The sequence below is a fragment of the Mus caroli genome, chromosome 7, assembly GCF_900094665.2.
Source record: "Mus caroli chromosome 7, CAROLI_EIJ_v1.1, whole genome shotgun sequence".
Classification (NCBI taxonomy): domain Eukaryota; kingdom Metazoa; phylum Chordata; class Mammalia; order Rodentia; family Muridae; genus Mus; species Mus caroli.
In genome coordinates this window covers 136,348,987-136,366,226 of record NC_034576.1, presented here as the reverse complement: position 1 = coordinate 136,366,226, position 17,240 = coordinate 136,348,987, and the positions used below count along the sequence as shown (strand labels likewise).

Sequence of the window (17,240 nt, the reverse complement as noted above, 5' to 3'; positions counted from 1 at the left end):
ATAGGCTGTTGGGAGATGGTGCCTGACTGGAGAAGAGAGGAGAGGAGACAGGAGAGAGAGGAGGGGGGAGGGGAGGCGGAGGCTCGCACATGGCGGGCGGGGGTGGGGGGGATGAGAATCCATTGTTGCAGAGGATCATTTGCATTAGAAATCAAAGTAGATACTGTGGTTTTTTGTTTTTGTTTTTTTCCCCATGACGAGGCTGTTATGAACTTACTCTTTATCCACACTGCAAATGGTGTGTTAGGTTTACCCAGGATCGAAGAGCCTGGGAACTTTTTCCCCAGTATCATCTGCCCACATTTCTTCCTTAGATAACAGTGAGTTCTGTCGATGCCCAAATACAGATTATAAAAAAACAAACTGTATACAAACTGTGCATTTTATAAGGTCATATTTTCTGAATGTATGCATCATTCAAGACCCCCTTTTACAGTTTGTCAACAAGATAGCTGCATAAAATACATCCTGATATCTCACAGCTGTGCATAATTCATCCTGTCTACCCATGCCGCACAAATAAAAATTTTATTTGTATCATCTAAAAGAAATACTAGTGCATAAATACATAAGCAAACCTCATAAGAAACAGCCTTCTGACCACAGATCCCGTGGAGGGGATATTGTGCAACCAATTAAAAAGCCCAGAGATGGCTCCATTATTCCTGTACACAGATAATAAACACTGTACTCAGCAGATAGTACAGTTATGCAACTTCTCCAGAGCCTTGCAAAATGTCTCACAAGCATTGGCCCAGTCTGCCTTCAGATTCTCCGAGGAATATCTAGAAATAAAGTTTCTTTGTAAAGAACTTTGGAGCCAAAAGAGCTTTATTTTGGATTCGGAGCCTGGAAAAAAAATGTAGGTGAAAGGGAAGAGTGTTTAATGTTGGGCACATTTGGCCCACAGGAAATCCAATAGCTATGGTTCTCTGCCACCAAGAATGCCCGAGGAACTGGTCCTGAACGCTAAGAAACTTCTTTCCATTGGGTTTGTTGGATCTCAAGATGATCCAATCCAAGTTCCCCACCCACAGACCTTCCTCATCCTCCTAACGCCAAGTTCTCTCTCCCGGGAGAACATATGGTGTGATCGCTTGATTCGGAGACCATGTACCATCTCCTTCTATCTAAGCCAGCAGCTCAGGTGGGCTGTAGAACAGGCAAAGACCATGACCTTGCCTCAAGCATCTGAAGCCTGTGGGGACGTCTCCCAGGTCTTCCTCTGCCATGACTAAGAAAGTACGGGGAAATATTCTGTCTTGGTCTTGCTAGGGTTGGATCTCAGGGAATAGATGATACCAGTGCTAAATCTCGTCCTCTGTCCAGTTTATCAAGCTCCAGAACAAGTGACTTTACCATTAACTGCTTTAACAATCTGACTTGTAGTGATAATTTAACTCAAAGCTAGTGACTTTATGTGGCAAGGATAAAGATGCCTGCGCCCACCTTCATGATAGTATGCCCTGACTTCAAAGAACTCTACAGAAGCCATAGTCACTTGGAACCTGGCATGGTTTTCAGTGGTTCTGGTGGTTCACAATTGCTGGTATCTTCAAAGGACTTTTGCCTAATTCAAGTACCCTACAGGCTCTCTCATAAGTACTTTGCATACTGTGATATGAATCTGCAGGAGCTGCCTAACTGGATCAGAACCCACTATAAAGTATGGGTCTCATAAAGTCCCAGGCAAAGCACCCAGGTCTCACTGAGGTTCCCAGAACAATACCTTAGGGACTAGCTATAGCTGAGCTGCACTTTGTGTGACCATTTCCTAGGCTGATCACACACTACCCGTCACAAAAAGAAGATAACATTCACTTTTTTTTTGGCCAATGTGATCTTCCTTTCACTGGGTCAGGAGAGTTCTCATCTGCAGATCTCAACTCATATTCTTCAAAGCCAACAATATCTCCAAAAGTTCTCTCTTGGCTTCTCTCTCAAGAGTCTCATCTCCAGATACTCCCCTCACCGGTTTTTAATCTTGCTATTGTCTTTTCCTTGAGGCGATGTTGAATTTGCAGGATAGAATCAAACATGATGCAGAGGATACAGAGTACAGAGTTCCTCCCTCAGTCGCCTTCCATGGCACACGTGCTGCTCTTTGAACCAGCCTTACAGGCTGAGAGCCTCTTCTGGTCATGCTTGGGACTGGAAGTTAATTCAAAAAGTTTTGTCTAGAATCTAGAATATTTGCATATGCATATATTACTAGACATGTTGGAGATTCATGTATAAACACAAATATTCATTTATTTTCGTATAAAAGAAAATTTGAAATATATATTTGTGTGCATGATAGAAGTCAAAGGTCAATATTTGGTGTTGCTATTGATTTTTCAAACCCTATTTTTAATGATGGTTCTTAAAAGCTTTAACCTCCCTTCTAGCCCACTACCCAGCAGACGTAATGGAAAAGAAAACTTATTAGGATAGAGGAGAAGTGGACCTGTTTAGCAATAGTTCTTTGGAGCAAATCCCACTTACTTTGTCAGGAAGTCAGCAGTTCAGGTCACAGGTCAGCAGCAGCAGCAGCTCGATCCTCTTGCAAACACTTCAAGATACACCAGCAGTCCTGTTCAGTATTGTTGGGATTACAGTAAGGCCTCTGCATGAGTCAGCAGGAGGGACCAGGACCAGCAGGGATGCCAGGAGACATTCTTTGTCCTACCTCTTCCAATGAAGTGGAGATCTGTGAGGACCAGAGACCAAGAAGCGTTGCAAAGCTAGCTGTGCAAGTAAACAAGCCTCCTGTACTATCTGGTGCATTCTATTTATACTTCCTCCAAACATCACCTATCCTCCATGGGTCTTGCCTCAGCTTAGCAAAACTCCATATGAGTGTGTATTAGCTGGCATCACTCTGCCAACTGGCCCATTTATGTTTCACATGCTATTTAAACCCATCTTCTGCATATGCTTTATCACATTCAGTATTAGAGTACCTGCATGGTGACTGTGGCATCACTAGGAGTCGGGCACTGAATTTTACATTGATGGTAGCATCTCAAGTTCAAGTCTGTCTGTATGTGGGGAGGTTTCAGAGTCTGGATTTTCAGGTTAAGGAGGCTCTGCTCATGTTTATTCTACTATCTCTGGTCCAAGCATGTCCATCATAAGGTAGTTCCTTATATGTCTTTATGTTAGACATAGGACTGACACTGCTGAGTCTCCTGGGGTGGAGTGTATTTAAGAGACCTGGGAGACCTAAGTGACCTAAGTAGAGAATGGGCTTTTTGAATGGAAGCTTCTGAATGACAATGGGACCAGGAATCCAAGCTGGAAAGCCCTTGGTGCACAACCTATGAGCCCCCTGGAGGCCACCAGAAAAAGACACAGGGATGGATCCCTGTTGTCAGCATGATACACTGCAGCAAGGTGGATTTCTGATGTCTTCCATCCAGCCCCTTTCTTTCTCTCTAGCTTCTGCTCCCCTGATATGTTCAGATGTCACCTCTGACCCACAGATTCATCTCTGAGCATTTGTGTTGTCTGGTCATGATAGTAGTTTCTCTTCTAGCTGTGACCAAATACTTAACAAAAGCAACTCTTTAGGTCCACAGCTCAAGGGAGCACTCCATCATGGCGGGAAAGACACAGAGTTGGGACTCTGAGGCTCCTGGCCTCATTGCATCCACAGGGAGGAAGCCAAAGTGGCATGTTGTTGCTTAGCTTGCTGCTTTCTTTTTATTGCATCTGGAACTCCAGCCATAGGAAGGCGTCACTGACTGTAGGGAGGGTCTTCCTACCTCAGCTAACCCAATTATAAAGTCCCTCTCAGACATGCCTAGAGACGTCTCTCCTAGGTAGCTGTGATGAATATTAGTCATGCCAGCACTTTTGTCCCCCCTCCCTCCATTACCTGACATGTGTCCACGTTCCTTTCTCCCTCTTTCCAAGATGGCTGAGGTACTCAGTACATTTCTCTGCCTCTGGACATGTTCTTGACTTTTCACCCCATGCTACACAACAATCGGGAGTTTGGAAAGCTTGAGACCAGCTTGAGACTGATCTGGAAAGGCTACAGGAGACAGTTAACGTTCCAGTAGTAATCCTTTTGTAACCTGACTATAACGGCAGACTTCCACTTCGAGAATGATAAAACGGTGTGGATTTAGAAGTATTAAGGGAATTGTAAAATGTCTAGGATTAAAATTTCAATACCGTTTGTGCCCCATAAATATGAAGTCTTTAGTAACTTGAAACTGTGCGATTATGACTCAGGTCTGAAAATCATGAATTCTGGCTGAAGAAATGGGAATAACACGTGGGGGAATCTGGTCCCATCCCTCACCTCCAGGCCCATGCTGTGAGCCCACCGAATAGCAAGTATGTGACCTCATAGACGAACAAGTCCAGAGAAATCACCATGCTGGCTATGAAAACGATACACCCTCTAGAAGAGAAAATGTTATTCTTTCCATCGGGTTTGCTTATGGAAATGGGGCAGAATTGAACCTGTGGCCTGTCAGCTGCCTCAGACAAGACTTCAAGAGACAAGTGCATTGGATAGCTTTTCAAATGACTTTATTTAAAAATAAATAAGTGAATAAACCAGTCTAGTCAGTCTGAACCAGTAAATTAATTTTATCTATAGAAGCAGTTACCAGAACATATAAAATTAGACTTCCTAAGTGCCCAGAGGAGATTTGGCATTGTGTCTAACAGATTCACTGAGACTTAAGTAAATGGATTTAGTCTTAATACAGTTAAGGCCTTGGGACTCTTAATAGAGTTGATCTTAAATGTACCACTAATTTATCATTTTTAAAAGTCACCACATGTGCACTTTGGTTGCTAATTTAAGGACTGAATTATATACTTTGCCTGAACTAATAATCCAACAAGGATTACAGAAAAATTCAATTTGTTGTCTTTAAGGTACAATATTTTAATGTTGAGATTGACAGAGAATTTATTCGTTCTTAATGCCTCTGGCGATTTAATGAATTCTAGCATTTCCCTGGGCTCTCTCAACTTCCAAGTAATTTCACTGTGCCATTTTTGTAATAAGTTTCTGATGCCAAATTCCTCCACCAGAATGAAAACCAAGCTGCTTTTCTTTTGATTCAGGGATGAGTTTGTGGGACCAGAGAGGAGCTTACGAAGTGGCCAGAGCCTCCCTTCTGAGCAAGGACCCTGGGATCCCAGGACAGAGCATCCCAGCCAAGGTCAGATGTTTGTTGCCTTGCCTTGCCTTTTTCTCCCTTTTCTCTTTCCCCTTTCCCTTCCCTTGTCTCTTCTCTCTTCTCTTGCTCTCTCTCTCTCTCTTCCCCTTCCTTCCTTCCTTCCTTCCTTCCTTCCTTCCTTCCTTCCTTCCTTCCTTCCTTCCTTTTTCACCCTCAGCTTTGAGATAACAGAAGTTTCAAATTTGTGTTGACCAAACTGGTATTCTGTTCATGCTTTGTCTTTACCAATTTCAGCATAAACTTTGTCCCTTTGAAACGAGAGCTCTGTTCTCAATGGGAGTTAAAATGAGTCCAATTGTGGTGGGGCAGCTCTACTGAGAGGCTCAGCAATGGTAGCATCTACTGAGATTAATTTGGGAATGGAGTGGAGAGATGAATCATTAGGTAAGACCCCATGTTGGTCTTACAGAGTACCTGGGTTCAGTTCCTAGCACTCAGGTGGCTCACAACCATCTCCAACTGTGTGAATCTGACATTTTCCTTCTGGCCTCTGAGGATACCAGTCATATCAATGGTGAACATACATACATGCAAGCAAATTTTCATATGCATACAATAGTACATTAGTAGTAATACCTCTTTCAAAAATTAACTAAGGGGCTGCTGAGACTGTAGCTTAGTGATGGAACATTTGTCTAGCCTGCATGATGCTCTGGGTTCAATTCCTGCACTGGAGAATAATTTTCCAATCAAATCCAAAGATTACATGACATATAACTTCTACATTCAGCTTATTTGAATGTCAACTATTATTTGTATTTATGTCAATTTAATCAACATTTTGGTTTTTCCCCAATAAATTATTAATAAAAATGCTTTTATACAACAAAAAATCACCATGAGTTTTAATATAGTATCAACTTTGTTTACTTTTGACGTGTTTGAGTTATGCTTTTTGTGATGTAACATAAATAATAGGAATTTTGCCAATTGATATTTTGGTGAGTTTCATCCGCCAAGCAGGCATGACTTTCTTAAATTTCAGGATGCACAGCAACAGAAGACAATGAAATCCATAGAAACCCGAGTCCTTAGGAGAGATCACACTGATGGATTTGTCCTGGTGTTCTATGAAAGTATTTTTATATCATTTTTCATGATAGAAAACAGACTTTTAAAAGAAAGCAACAGACTAGAAATCCCATGTAGCCTTCCAGAATGGTCACTGGGCCCCTCTCTACAGGGACAGATGGAATGATTTATAGCCTCCATTTATCTCCTGGAGAGCATGCATTTGAAACTGTTTTAGGAGAGGTTAGTAGTTTGGCTAAAGGAGCCAAGTACCCAATCTGCACTTAGGGGGAAAAATCTGTTTTCTATGGGTGATCCCAGATTGTGTGTATTGGAGGACAAGGAAGCATGTTGGCACTTGCTGATGCTGTTTCCTAGGAGAAAAACCAAATAGTAAAACAAACAAACAAACAAAAAACAAACTCCCATCATGCTATTGGTCAGTCATATTAGGAAATGATAGACGCAAAGGAAGAAAAATATGGTACTTAACAAAGGCTATATGTATACTAAAATACTTATAGCCATTGGGTTAGAAAAGCAGCTCAGTGGGGGAAGAGGCTTGCTGCTGAGCCTGATAATCTGATGCTCAGTCTCCAGGACCTATGTGGTAGAAGGAGAGAACCAATTCCTTCAAGTTGTCTTTTTACCTCAACACATACACAGTAGGTTTCTGGATGGTGGAAAGCATGATGAGGAGTTTTCCCGGGAGAATATTTGCCAGAGTCAGTGCATACAGGCACAGAATATCTCTTTAGATTTGAGTTTTAGATCAACAGTGAGGGTTTTTTTTTAGTATAAATATATTCTATATATTTGGTATATACATGTCTTACAAAAGTCTTCATGCCCCAGTATCTTTTGTTAGAAGTGCAGGTCTGACTGGCTATTCAGTGTTTATGTATCATCAGTCCTTGAGTGAACTAGTACAATGAGCTGCCACATTGATGGCTTGTCACCACTAGTGACAGCCAGGTCAGTTTTGTTCTGGCTTCCAGCCTTGGCTTCATCTTTTGTGTTCATTGGCCATTTGACAGGTGCCATGAGGCATATATAAGAAGAAATTGCTGCATCATTTCTGACCTAGAGTCTTTTCCCTAATCTGCATCACCAGAAACTAGGAAGTACTGTTAGCTCCTGTCCCTATCTCCTGTAGGATTCTGCCCCAGACGTAAAAGCATCAGGGGGAAGAGCTAAAGTCAATTGTATTTAGGTGACTCTATAGTATTGGCAATAGTTGAGAGAATGGGGACAGAGGTGAGTTGGTGACAGCTTTCTTAATGTTTGATGCCACAGGGATCAGCTTAACACACAGCTGTGACATTTAACATTACGTGACCACCATTGCAACACATGCTCACATGTGGGTGACTGGCAAAGCTCTGCAAGAATGGGATGAATTTAGATTGTCTATTGATGTGGCATCCGTGGACTCCTCCATGCAATGGACACAGCCATTTGATCTGGTTAGTGTCTGCAGTTATTTATCCGTCCCATTTATCAGCAGCAGTCAAGAACTGACTTGGAGAATACACCAACACAGTAGCTCTCCACAGGCATCTTCTCCCAGGAAAGTATTTGCAAAGCCTACATGGTGCCCATTGGGTTTCCGAACAGATTTGTATTTTCCTGGCCCCTGCTTCCTTTGACTCAGCTCATTTTTAGAAATCCACCTTATGTTGCGGTCATTGGGCTTATGGTCAACAAAGGAGGCAAGCAGGACTTTGCCCCCTGTACCTTCTATTCCAGTGAGGAATGTGTAAATCAATTCAGACTGTCATTTAGAAGGAATGAGTACTAGGCATTCATGGCGAGGTGTATTGTGGTAGAAAGGCCAGGAAAGACCTTCTAACAGATATAACATTTTTACCTTTTTCATTGAGTTTCACAGAGCTAGGATGTAAACAGTTTATATTCAAGGAACAGGAAGAAGCTAGATTTATAACCTGCACACTGTCCACAGTGGGCATATACCATCTGTCTTAGTCAGGGTTTTACTGCTGTGAACAGACACCATGACCAAGGCAAGTCTTATAAAAAACAACATTTAATTGGGGCTGGCTTACAGGTTCAGAGGTTCAGTCTATTATCATCAAGGTGGGAGCATGGCAGCATCCAGGCAGGCATGGCACAGGCAGAGCTGAGAGTTCTACATCTTCATCCAAAGGCTGCTAGTGGAAGACTGACTTCCAGGCAACTAGGGTGAGGATCTTATGCCCACACCCACCGTGACAGACCCACTCCAACCAGGTCACACCTATTCCAACAAGGCCACACCTCCAAATGGTGCCACTCCCTGATCCAAGAATATACAAACCATCACATTCCACTCCCTGGCCCCCATAGACTTGTTCAAACACATGAGTCTATAAGGGGACCATACCTAAACATAGCATAATGCAAAATGCATTTAGTCCAACTTTTAAAGTCCTCATAGTATATAGCAGTCTCAACAATGTTAAAAGTCCAAAGTTCAAGGTCTCTTCTGAGATTCATCCCATCACTTAACTGTAATCCCCAAAGAAAGACAGGGAACCAGTTGGGCAAATTACAAACTCTGCATCTCCATGGCTGATGTCAAAGCAGTCTTCAGACTCCTTTTTCATCTTTGTTGACTGTAACAATCTGCTTTCTCCTGGGCTGGTTCCACTCCCTGTTAGCAGCTTTTCTCAGCATGTATCCCATGGCTCTGGCATCCTTAACATCTTTGAGTCTCCAAGGCAATTTCAATGTTATAGCTTCTTGTTTCTGTGCCTGGGATTCCACTTGATCTTTTGGACTCCTCCCAAGGGCTGGCATCACTTCTCCAGCTCTGCCCTTGGTAGCACTCTAAGCTCAGGTTGATCCATTCCACTATGGCTGCTGTTCTTGGTGATCATCCCATGGTACGAACATCTCCAATACACTGGGGTGTTCCACTCCAACTAGGCTTCACCAATAGCCTCTCATAGGCTCTCTTCAGGGTGCCAAGCCTCAAATCCTTTGCATAATCCCTTCAGTCCTGGGCCATCAACTACAGCTGAGGCTATACCTTCTCCAATGGCCTTCCCTGGCCTCTCACAGTGCCAAGTCTCAGCTGTTCTTCATGACACCTTCATGCCTTCAAAACCAGTACCACCTGGGTGACTCTTACACATTACCAAGTCCAGCTGCAGCATGAGGTACAACCTTGACTATATCTGGAACACAGCTTCTTTGTGCTCCCAGAAAACAACTCCTAGATTTCAACTCAGTGATTCTGGTCTCTTCTTAATCATTGCTAATGTCTTAGCTCCAGTTAACCAGCATCAATTGTCCCAGTAGTTCCTTCCATTCTTAACTCTAGAGCCAGAGCCACATGGCTGAAGCTGCTGAGTTCTGCTGCTTACAGGAACTAGAACATGATCCCCTTATACTATTACATTATCACTGGCTTTATGTTTTCCAAATTCTTCACTGCCTAAGCTTGGCTATCCTGGTTCTTGCTCTGTAGATTGACCTTGAATGCAGAGATCAGCATGCCTGTATCATGGGATTAAAGGTGTACCACCATGCCTGGATCTAAATTAAGCTGGGTGGAATCTTGCCCCAAGGTCCCACTCCCTTAATCTGTTATTTCCTAGAACAGGATTTTGTTCCATTTCACTTCCTGGTATGCCTTTAATACTTGAACCATATATTTTATATTTGGCCTTTCTAAGCTTGCTATGCTTGTTCAAACTTCTCTTTGTGAGACTTAACCAGAGAACAAAGACTCTGCTGGGCTTTTTTGAAACTTCCTTTGTCAGTGCAATTAATGCAATTAATCCAAGTCCCTTCACCTTAGCCTCAGGCAGACTTTTCAGACAAGGGCCAAAAGTAGCCACATTCTTCACCAAAATACCACAAAAACAGTCTTTATGCCACATACTGAAAATATTCTCCTTTGATATCTCTTGGGCCAGGTCAACACAGTTCAAGTTACTCCTAGCAACAAAGTCTTCCATATTCCTACTAGTATGACCCATTAAGCCCCATTTAAAGCATTCCACTGAGTTCCAAATCCAAGGTCCAAAAATCCACATTCTTTCAAATAAAATCATGGCCAGGCCTATCACAGCAATACCAGTACCAACTTCTGTCTTAGTCAGGGTTTTACTGCTGTGAACAGACACCATGACCAAGGCAAGTCTTATAAAAAAACAACATTTAATTGGGGCTGGCTTACAGGTTCAGAGGTACAGTCCAGTATCATCAAGGTGGGAGCATGGCAGTATCCAGGCAGGCATGGTNCAGGCAGAGCTGAGAGTTCTACATCTTCATCCAAAGGCTGCTGGTGGAAGACTGACTTCNAGGCAACTAGGGTGAGGATCTTATGCCCACACCCACAGTGACACACCCACTCCAACCAGGTCACACCTATTCCAACAAGGCCACACCTCCAAATGGTGCCACTCCCTGATCCAAGAATATACAAACCATCACACCATCTCACATGTGGGTCACCATTTTTGAGAAAGTTGGACCAGGGTCAAGAAAGAGAAAGAGGCAATAATAAGAACTGGTCAGACTGGGAAGTATTATCAGGGAGTGTCAGGTATACCTGCCAGTAGATTAGCAATGTTAAAGATACTTACTTGCTGTTGTCTGGGCCCCTGGCTACACAGAAGGAACTGCCACCATGTATACCCTTAAGAAGGAAGGAACCCCATTTGATATGGTTTCCCCACATCATCCGTGTGTCATGTTCACTGGCTCTCAGTCTGGCTGTATATTAGAACTGCCCAGAAATATATTATCAGTGATCTTTACCTTTTGGCTCAGGAGAAGGTGCAAGAATCTTCCTTTTCAAAAGTCCCTGTATTCTTCAGTGGCCTAATCACTGATACATTGCCCCCACTTGAGCAAATATACCCATATCCATGCTCATGCAGGCACCTCTAATTAAATGTAGTGGATCACACACCAAAAGGGGCATGGAAGTCGGAAGACTCAGAAAGAAGAGATTTCGTGTGAGAAGGGACACAAGAATTCAGAAGAGACACAGTGATTCTCAACCTGTGGGTCGTGACCCCTTGAAGGGCCAAATGACCCTTTCACAGGTCACATATCAGATACTCTGCATATCAGATATTTGTATTATGATTCATAACAATTGCAAAATTACAGTTATGAAGTAGCAATAGAAATAATTTTATGGTGTGGGGTCACCACAACACAAGGAACTGTATTAAAGGGTCACAGCATTAAGACAGCTGATAACCACTACAAGAAATGATGAGGATCACCAAAAGAACATGTAGAAAAGTACAAAAGAATAAATCTATAAGTGCCTTTGGAGGCTTTTAATAAGAATGCAAAGTTTAAAATTTGGAGGTGACATTGAGGCTATATGCAGTGCTGAAATACTGGTGAATGAGATCAGTAACTTAGACAGAGGTGCAGTTGGGGAGTCCCTCCTTGTCTCCAACTTTCTCTCTTGTCAAAAGCTGCTGATGCTGCTGATTTGAAAGAGTGTGTGGGGGTGGGAGTTGGGGTGTAGGTGGGATGTGGATAGGGCCTTGCTGGAGTTAGGGAGCTTCTTACCTTCTGTTGGTGGGCTGGTTGGCATTGCTGTGACATGGCATTGTCTCAGCACTCTCCCTCATCTTGGGGGCATTGTAAGACTGAGATAGAATACAATGACTTTCAGAATACTCTGGGGCTGGGACATTACTGCACAGATGCAAAGTGATACTAGGAGTTTAAAGTGTCTTTGGGGACCCATCTCTAATGTCACATCTTGGAAACGTCAAGCTGAGGCTCAGGGAAGACATGTCACATTGATTGAGTGTAAGATGGTCTCAGTGGAACTCAGCTTTTGAATGCTCCAGGAAATGTCCAATTTCTAGCTTCCTCACATCGCAATGAAATTATGGAAATTGCACATGAAATGAAAAATAAGAGGCCAAAGGATTAAAGGAGGGGTGTTGCCCAGAACTTCTCTTAGCAGATGTTAGGTCTCAAATATCCAGCAATGACTCATTACAACAGTAGAGGCAGATTCTGCTCAAACAGATAAACGTGACATTTCCCAAGCCCAGAAAACTGAGCCCAGCTTTTGTGTCAAGTGGCTGTTCCTAGCCATCCCCTCATAACCAGTCATCTGAGAAGGGTGGTTCACGTTCTCTGGCCCCTCCTTCTCACATGCCCTCCTTCCCTCGTGGGTAGCAGTTTCTAATACTTCATCAGTACTGCCTTTCCAGTCCTAAGCGGCCTCTGAAGCCAGTGCCTACCTTCCTTCTCCCTACTTCTCTCAACTCTAACTTACTCTCTTTTAAAAGCCTTCTTTTGGATCTCAAAAGCCTGTTCTTTTCCTATTTAAATGTGTGTGTGTGTGTGTGTGTGTGTGTGTGTGTGTGTGTGTATGTGTGTGTAAGAAATGAGGGGAGGGAGGGGGCTTAAGTGTGAAGGTCAGGGGACAACTTTTCAGAGTTGTTTATCAACTTTCACTGTGGAATCCGAGAGCAAAGCCTCTCTGGGGAAGCTCACAGACTCTGATAACTTGGAACAAATACTCAGTATCACATGATTTTCAAGGTGAACTTCTTTTACAATGGATTGAGAATTCCGGAAAGTTTGCAGAGGCAACACAAACAAATCATTCTTGTGAAGTGCATGCTCAGTTTCCCCCACCATCCATATTCATGTTGATATGACATGTTTATAACAATTAATGATGATATATGTGTCCACATCCTTTCTCAGCCTGAAAGCTTTTATTGGAATAGTGAGATTGAGGTTATTTAAGAAAACACATGAATTCTGAAAAGGATATGGAGTCCAAAATTCTTTCCACTAAAGAGCTTATTTTCTCAAAAGTGATGACAAACATTAGAGGAACTTTGGTAATTTCACATCTCAAGAAGGATGAGGGTCTGTGTACTGGCTATTTTTGTGTCAACTTGACACAGCTGAGTTATCAGAGAAAGGAGCTTCAGTTGAGGAAATGCCTCCATGAGATCCAACTGTAAGTCATTTTCTCAATTAGTGATCAAGGGGGAAAGGCCCCTGTGGGTGGGACCATCCCTGGGCTTGTAGTCTTGGGTTCTATAAGAGAGTAGGCTGAGCAAGCCAGGGGAGGCAAGCCAGTAAAGAACATCCCTCCATGGCCTCTGCATCAGCTCCTGCTTCCTGACCTGCTTGAGTTCCAGTCCTGACTTCCTTTTGGTGATGGAAGTGTAAGCCGAATAAACCCTTTCCTCCCCAAACTGTTTCTTGGTTATGATGTTTGTGCAGGAATAGAAACCCTGACTAAGACAGTCTGTCTCCTTTGTTCCCCCAAAGGGGTCACAACACTCAGCCAGTGAGGATGGTTTTTCACAGTTACTTGGACACCAGGTGTAAGGACAGCAAAGGTGTTTTTGTAACCAAACTTTCAAATCTACTTCTTAGAAAGTGTTCTTACTCTTCCTTTTTTAAAAAGGAGACATGTTTTCAAATCTACCGCAAGAGTGCCCAAAGTCAATTCCATTAAATCACGTTACGGTAACACCTACGCTGGAGCTGGGCTAACATCTCTGAAGTCTTGGGATTTGGTCCCCAGTGCCAGGAAGAATACCTTATACACAGAACTGTTGGATGCCTATAGCTCTTGTCAGTGTAGAGGCTCATGTATTCCTTACTCTTTGTCACTCTGATGAAACAACATGACCAAAGTGACTGGAGGAAGAAAGGGTTGACTTTGGCTTTGATTTCAAAGGGAAAATGCGTAAATGGTTAGGGGGGCATGGCAGTAGGAGCAGGGAGCTGGGAGGTCACATCATCAAGCACACCCAGAAAACAGAGAGAGAACTGAAACTGGGGCGAAGCTATAAACCCTCAAAGGCCACCCCCAGTGATGTTCTTCCTCCAGCAAGGCTTCACCTCCTAAAGTTGCCACAACATCCTCAAACACTGTCGCCATCTAGGGACCAAGTGTCTAAATACCTGAGCTTGCAGGACACATTATTTGTTCAAACCACATGGCTCATGTGAAAAGATTTTGTTTTATGTGGATTTCATGTGCTGCTGATGCCCTGACTTTTTGCTATATCCCCATGAGTATCCACCATGAGTTCTTCATGGTATATATCCATTCTTTCTGCTGGGTTGTCAAAATAGTCTGAATAAAGAGAGAAACTAAATTATTTAAAATTAAAAGTGTATCCCTCCCTAACAAGGGAAGTTTAATGCAAAGAAAATAGAATTTTATGGGGTATATTGAAGGTTTATTGGGGAGGCTACATGTATTGAAATATCTAAGAGTTTCTATCACTGCCTTAAGCTTTGCCCATTTGAAGGCAGTCTTAAGTCCATTGAGCATGCACCATGGACTCAACATATACAAAGAAATGCAATTTTCCTTACATGGCTTGTATTTCCTCCATTGGAGGTTTGGTGCAATAAGAAAAAAGAGTTGATTATAGCACTTATTATACCCAAAGATTGCTTTTGATAGATTTCCAAATGTTCAAATCTGAGCAGTTTTAGATTTACCAACGATGAAGATAAATTACAGAGTTTCTTTATGAATCATGCCCAGTCATCCCCTCTTGTTAACATCTGCACTTAGCATAGCTATTACAGCACACCAGTAAGTCATTGTTGACGAACTCCAACTTCATTTAGACTTCCTTAGTCACCTTCCTGCATTCTTAGTTCTTCCTAGAAGCCTTTTTGGAGTCCTCCTTCTATTAGCCTCAATTCCCCCAAGATTTCTCTTACCTGTAGTCTTTCCTGAGACTTTGCTTGTTTTGGATGACCTTGGCAGTCTCCAGGACAGATCAGAAGGCTCACAGTGTAGACTGTGCCTCAACCGTGGTTGTCTGGTGCTTTGCTCTGGGTTGGACTGGGTTCTGCAGTGAAGAACACAGAGGATAGGTCACTCTTTTACATCTTACCAGGCTACGTGAGAATGAGGTAATGCTAGCGTGGACCATGTCCATCCAGCCTTCCCACTGTTAAGTCCTTTCTTTTTCCTATTACCCAGTACTAAGAAGTTACTACATACTGGCTTCTAAGGAGGATACGGATGCTGCCTGTCCTTGAGGGACAACTAGATACCTAGGTGGCCTTAAAGTCTTGTGCTTGTGAGATTTGTTGATTTTTCCCTATTTTCCTCTGTATTGGATCATTTGTTTACCACAATATGGATTTCATAGATATTTATCATACACTTCACATTGTGATCCAGTGATCCAGTACTCTAGCTTATTTTCTTGTTCAAACTGATCCTACTTTGACCATTGGAATATCTTTTAAGTGGTTCCTGGGGGCGGGGGACAGACAGACAGACAGCAGAACAAGTATACATTCTTGGTAGATTTTAAAACAGCAAATGCTAGGCTGTGGCTGAGGTCTACCACTTGTAGAAATGGTGTGAGAATGTCTGGTTTTTGTTTCGTTGTACCTGTAGAGATCTATTTCTAGCCATCGGTTCTTGAGACTGAAATACAGTCATTAAGGTTTTCCCCTGAACAAGCTGCTTGTCAAAGTTAACTCCCGGTTCACAGCATTTGACCTGGTCCTGGCACTTGCCACCCCCGGTACTGACCCAGGCCTCAGCACTGCCTTTCTGCTAATTACTTGAAATTAATTTGACCTTTTTCTAAAAGAGGCAAACAGGAAGACTTTATTGAGCTGGCATAACCAATTTCTCATCATTTTCCCTCAGCAGAGCTACTAAGGGTCTTCCTTTTGCTTGACCCACTAATTTGCCCAGCACATAATTTAAAGGCTTGGTCACGAAACTCAAAACAGAGCCAATGAGAAGCAGAGCTGAGGAGGCCAGGGCTGTGGGTCATGGTAGGATGATTACGTCTCTCCGTGAGAACAGTTCCCGGTTCAGTTCCTTGACCTTACCTGACAAGAGTTTTTCTCCCTGAGAGAACTACTCAACAGCTACTCCCTGCATAGGATCCCAATGACAAACAAAAGTTGATTCCATCAAAGCTCCCTGGGAGCTAATAGGTTTATTGGACTGACTGATTTACAGAGGAAAGAGGGTGTAGAGTTATTGTCAGGAGATGAGGGAAGCTAAAATAGCCACACTAGAAAACCTAGCATGGCTGATGGCTTTCATAAAACCACATAGATGGAGACCCTTTCTTTAGTCTTCCCCAAACCTCAGCTATCCACAACCTACCTGGATGGTCTTACTAAATCATCAGCAAATCAGAGTCTCTACAGACTTAATGCTCTTACTAGTTTTCCTTAAAGACACAAATGATAATTATGAAGTACATGGCTCATATCTTAAAATGGCTTTGTCAGCAGACAAATGTGTTTGGAAGATGAGACCCGGAAGAGTTTCTTTATATTTTCCACCCAGTGGATGTCAATAACACCTCCTGGAGCATGTCCATGGACAAGCATGCAAATTGAATGCTATACCGCCAAGGGCACAGCAGCGGGTAGGAAGCATTTGAACTCCAGAGTCCTGTGGTACAAAACCAGCTCAGCTTCTGCAGGAGTTGGCCTTGCCTAGCAACCAGGTTCCAGAGGAGTTCTATTACAAAAACTTTTAAGGGGAAAATGTGCCAATTGAAGATGGTCCAGTGTTTTTCCCCACGCTCTTTTGGTATGCTCATTTAGTTGGCATTTCAGAACTGCCATGCTGCTTGCTCAGACAGGACCTTTGAGACTGCCACCTCTTCCCACAGTGTAAAAAAATAGGAAAGAACTAAAGGCTACCCTGGGAAGATAATTCTGTCATAGCTCCTTTGAATTTCAGCACTTTCCTTTGTAGTTCAAAACAAGACCATTAGGGCACATCATCACCAAAATCTTGCAGATTCAGCTGATAAGATGTGTTTACTTGGCATGGCTGGCTTTAGTGTTTTTTGACACGGGCACACTATAAGTAGGCTGTGCATCAGCTCTCTGGGAACTGCAGTCCACCAGGCTCTGCCTGCCAGGGTGTAAGCTGTCATGCACGGAGGCAGCAACAGTACTCATCCATCCTGTTGTCTTCACGTCTTGACTGCTTGGGAAGTTAGGAACCTCTGTTCTCTAGACCCCTAGCCTTACTCATAGTCTTAAAGGAGGAGAGAGGGGCAATGT

The 17,240-nt window shown here is 43.0% G+C and overlaps 1 protein-coding gene across 1 annotated transcript in view; it reads left to right on the top strand.

Moving 5' to 3' along the window:
* Positions 1–17,240, top strand: part of Adam12 (ADAM metallopeptidase domain 12) — a 337,673-nt gene that overhangs the window by 46,643 nt on the left and 273,790 nt on the right. Inside the window, exon 2 of the mRNA XM_021167906.2 lies at positions 5,074–5,171. Coding sequence (XP_021023565.1) covers positions 5,074–5,171 — 98 coding nt within the window. The remainder of the gene's footprint in view (positions 1–5,073; positions 5,172–17,240) is intronic.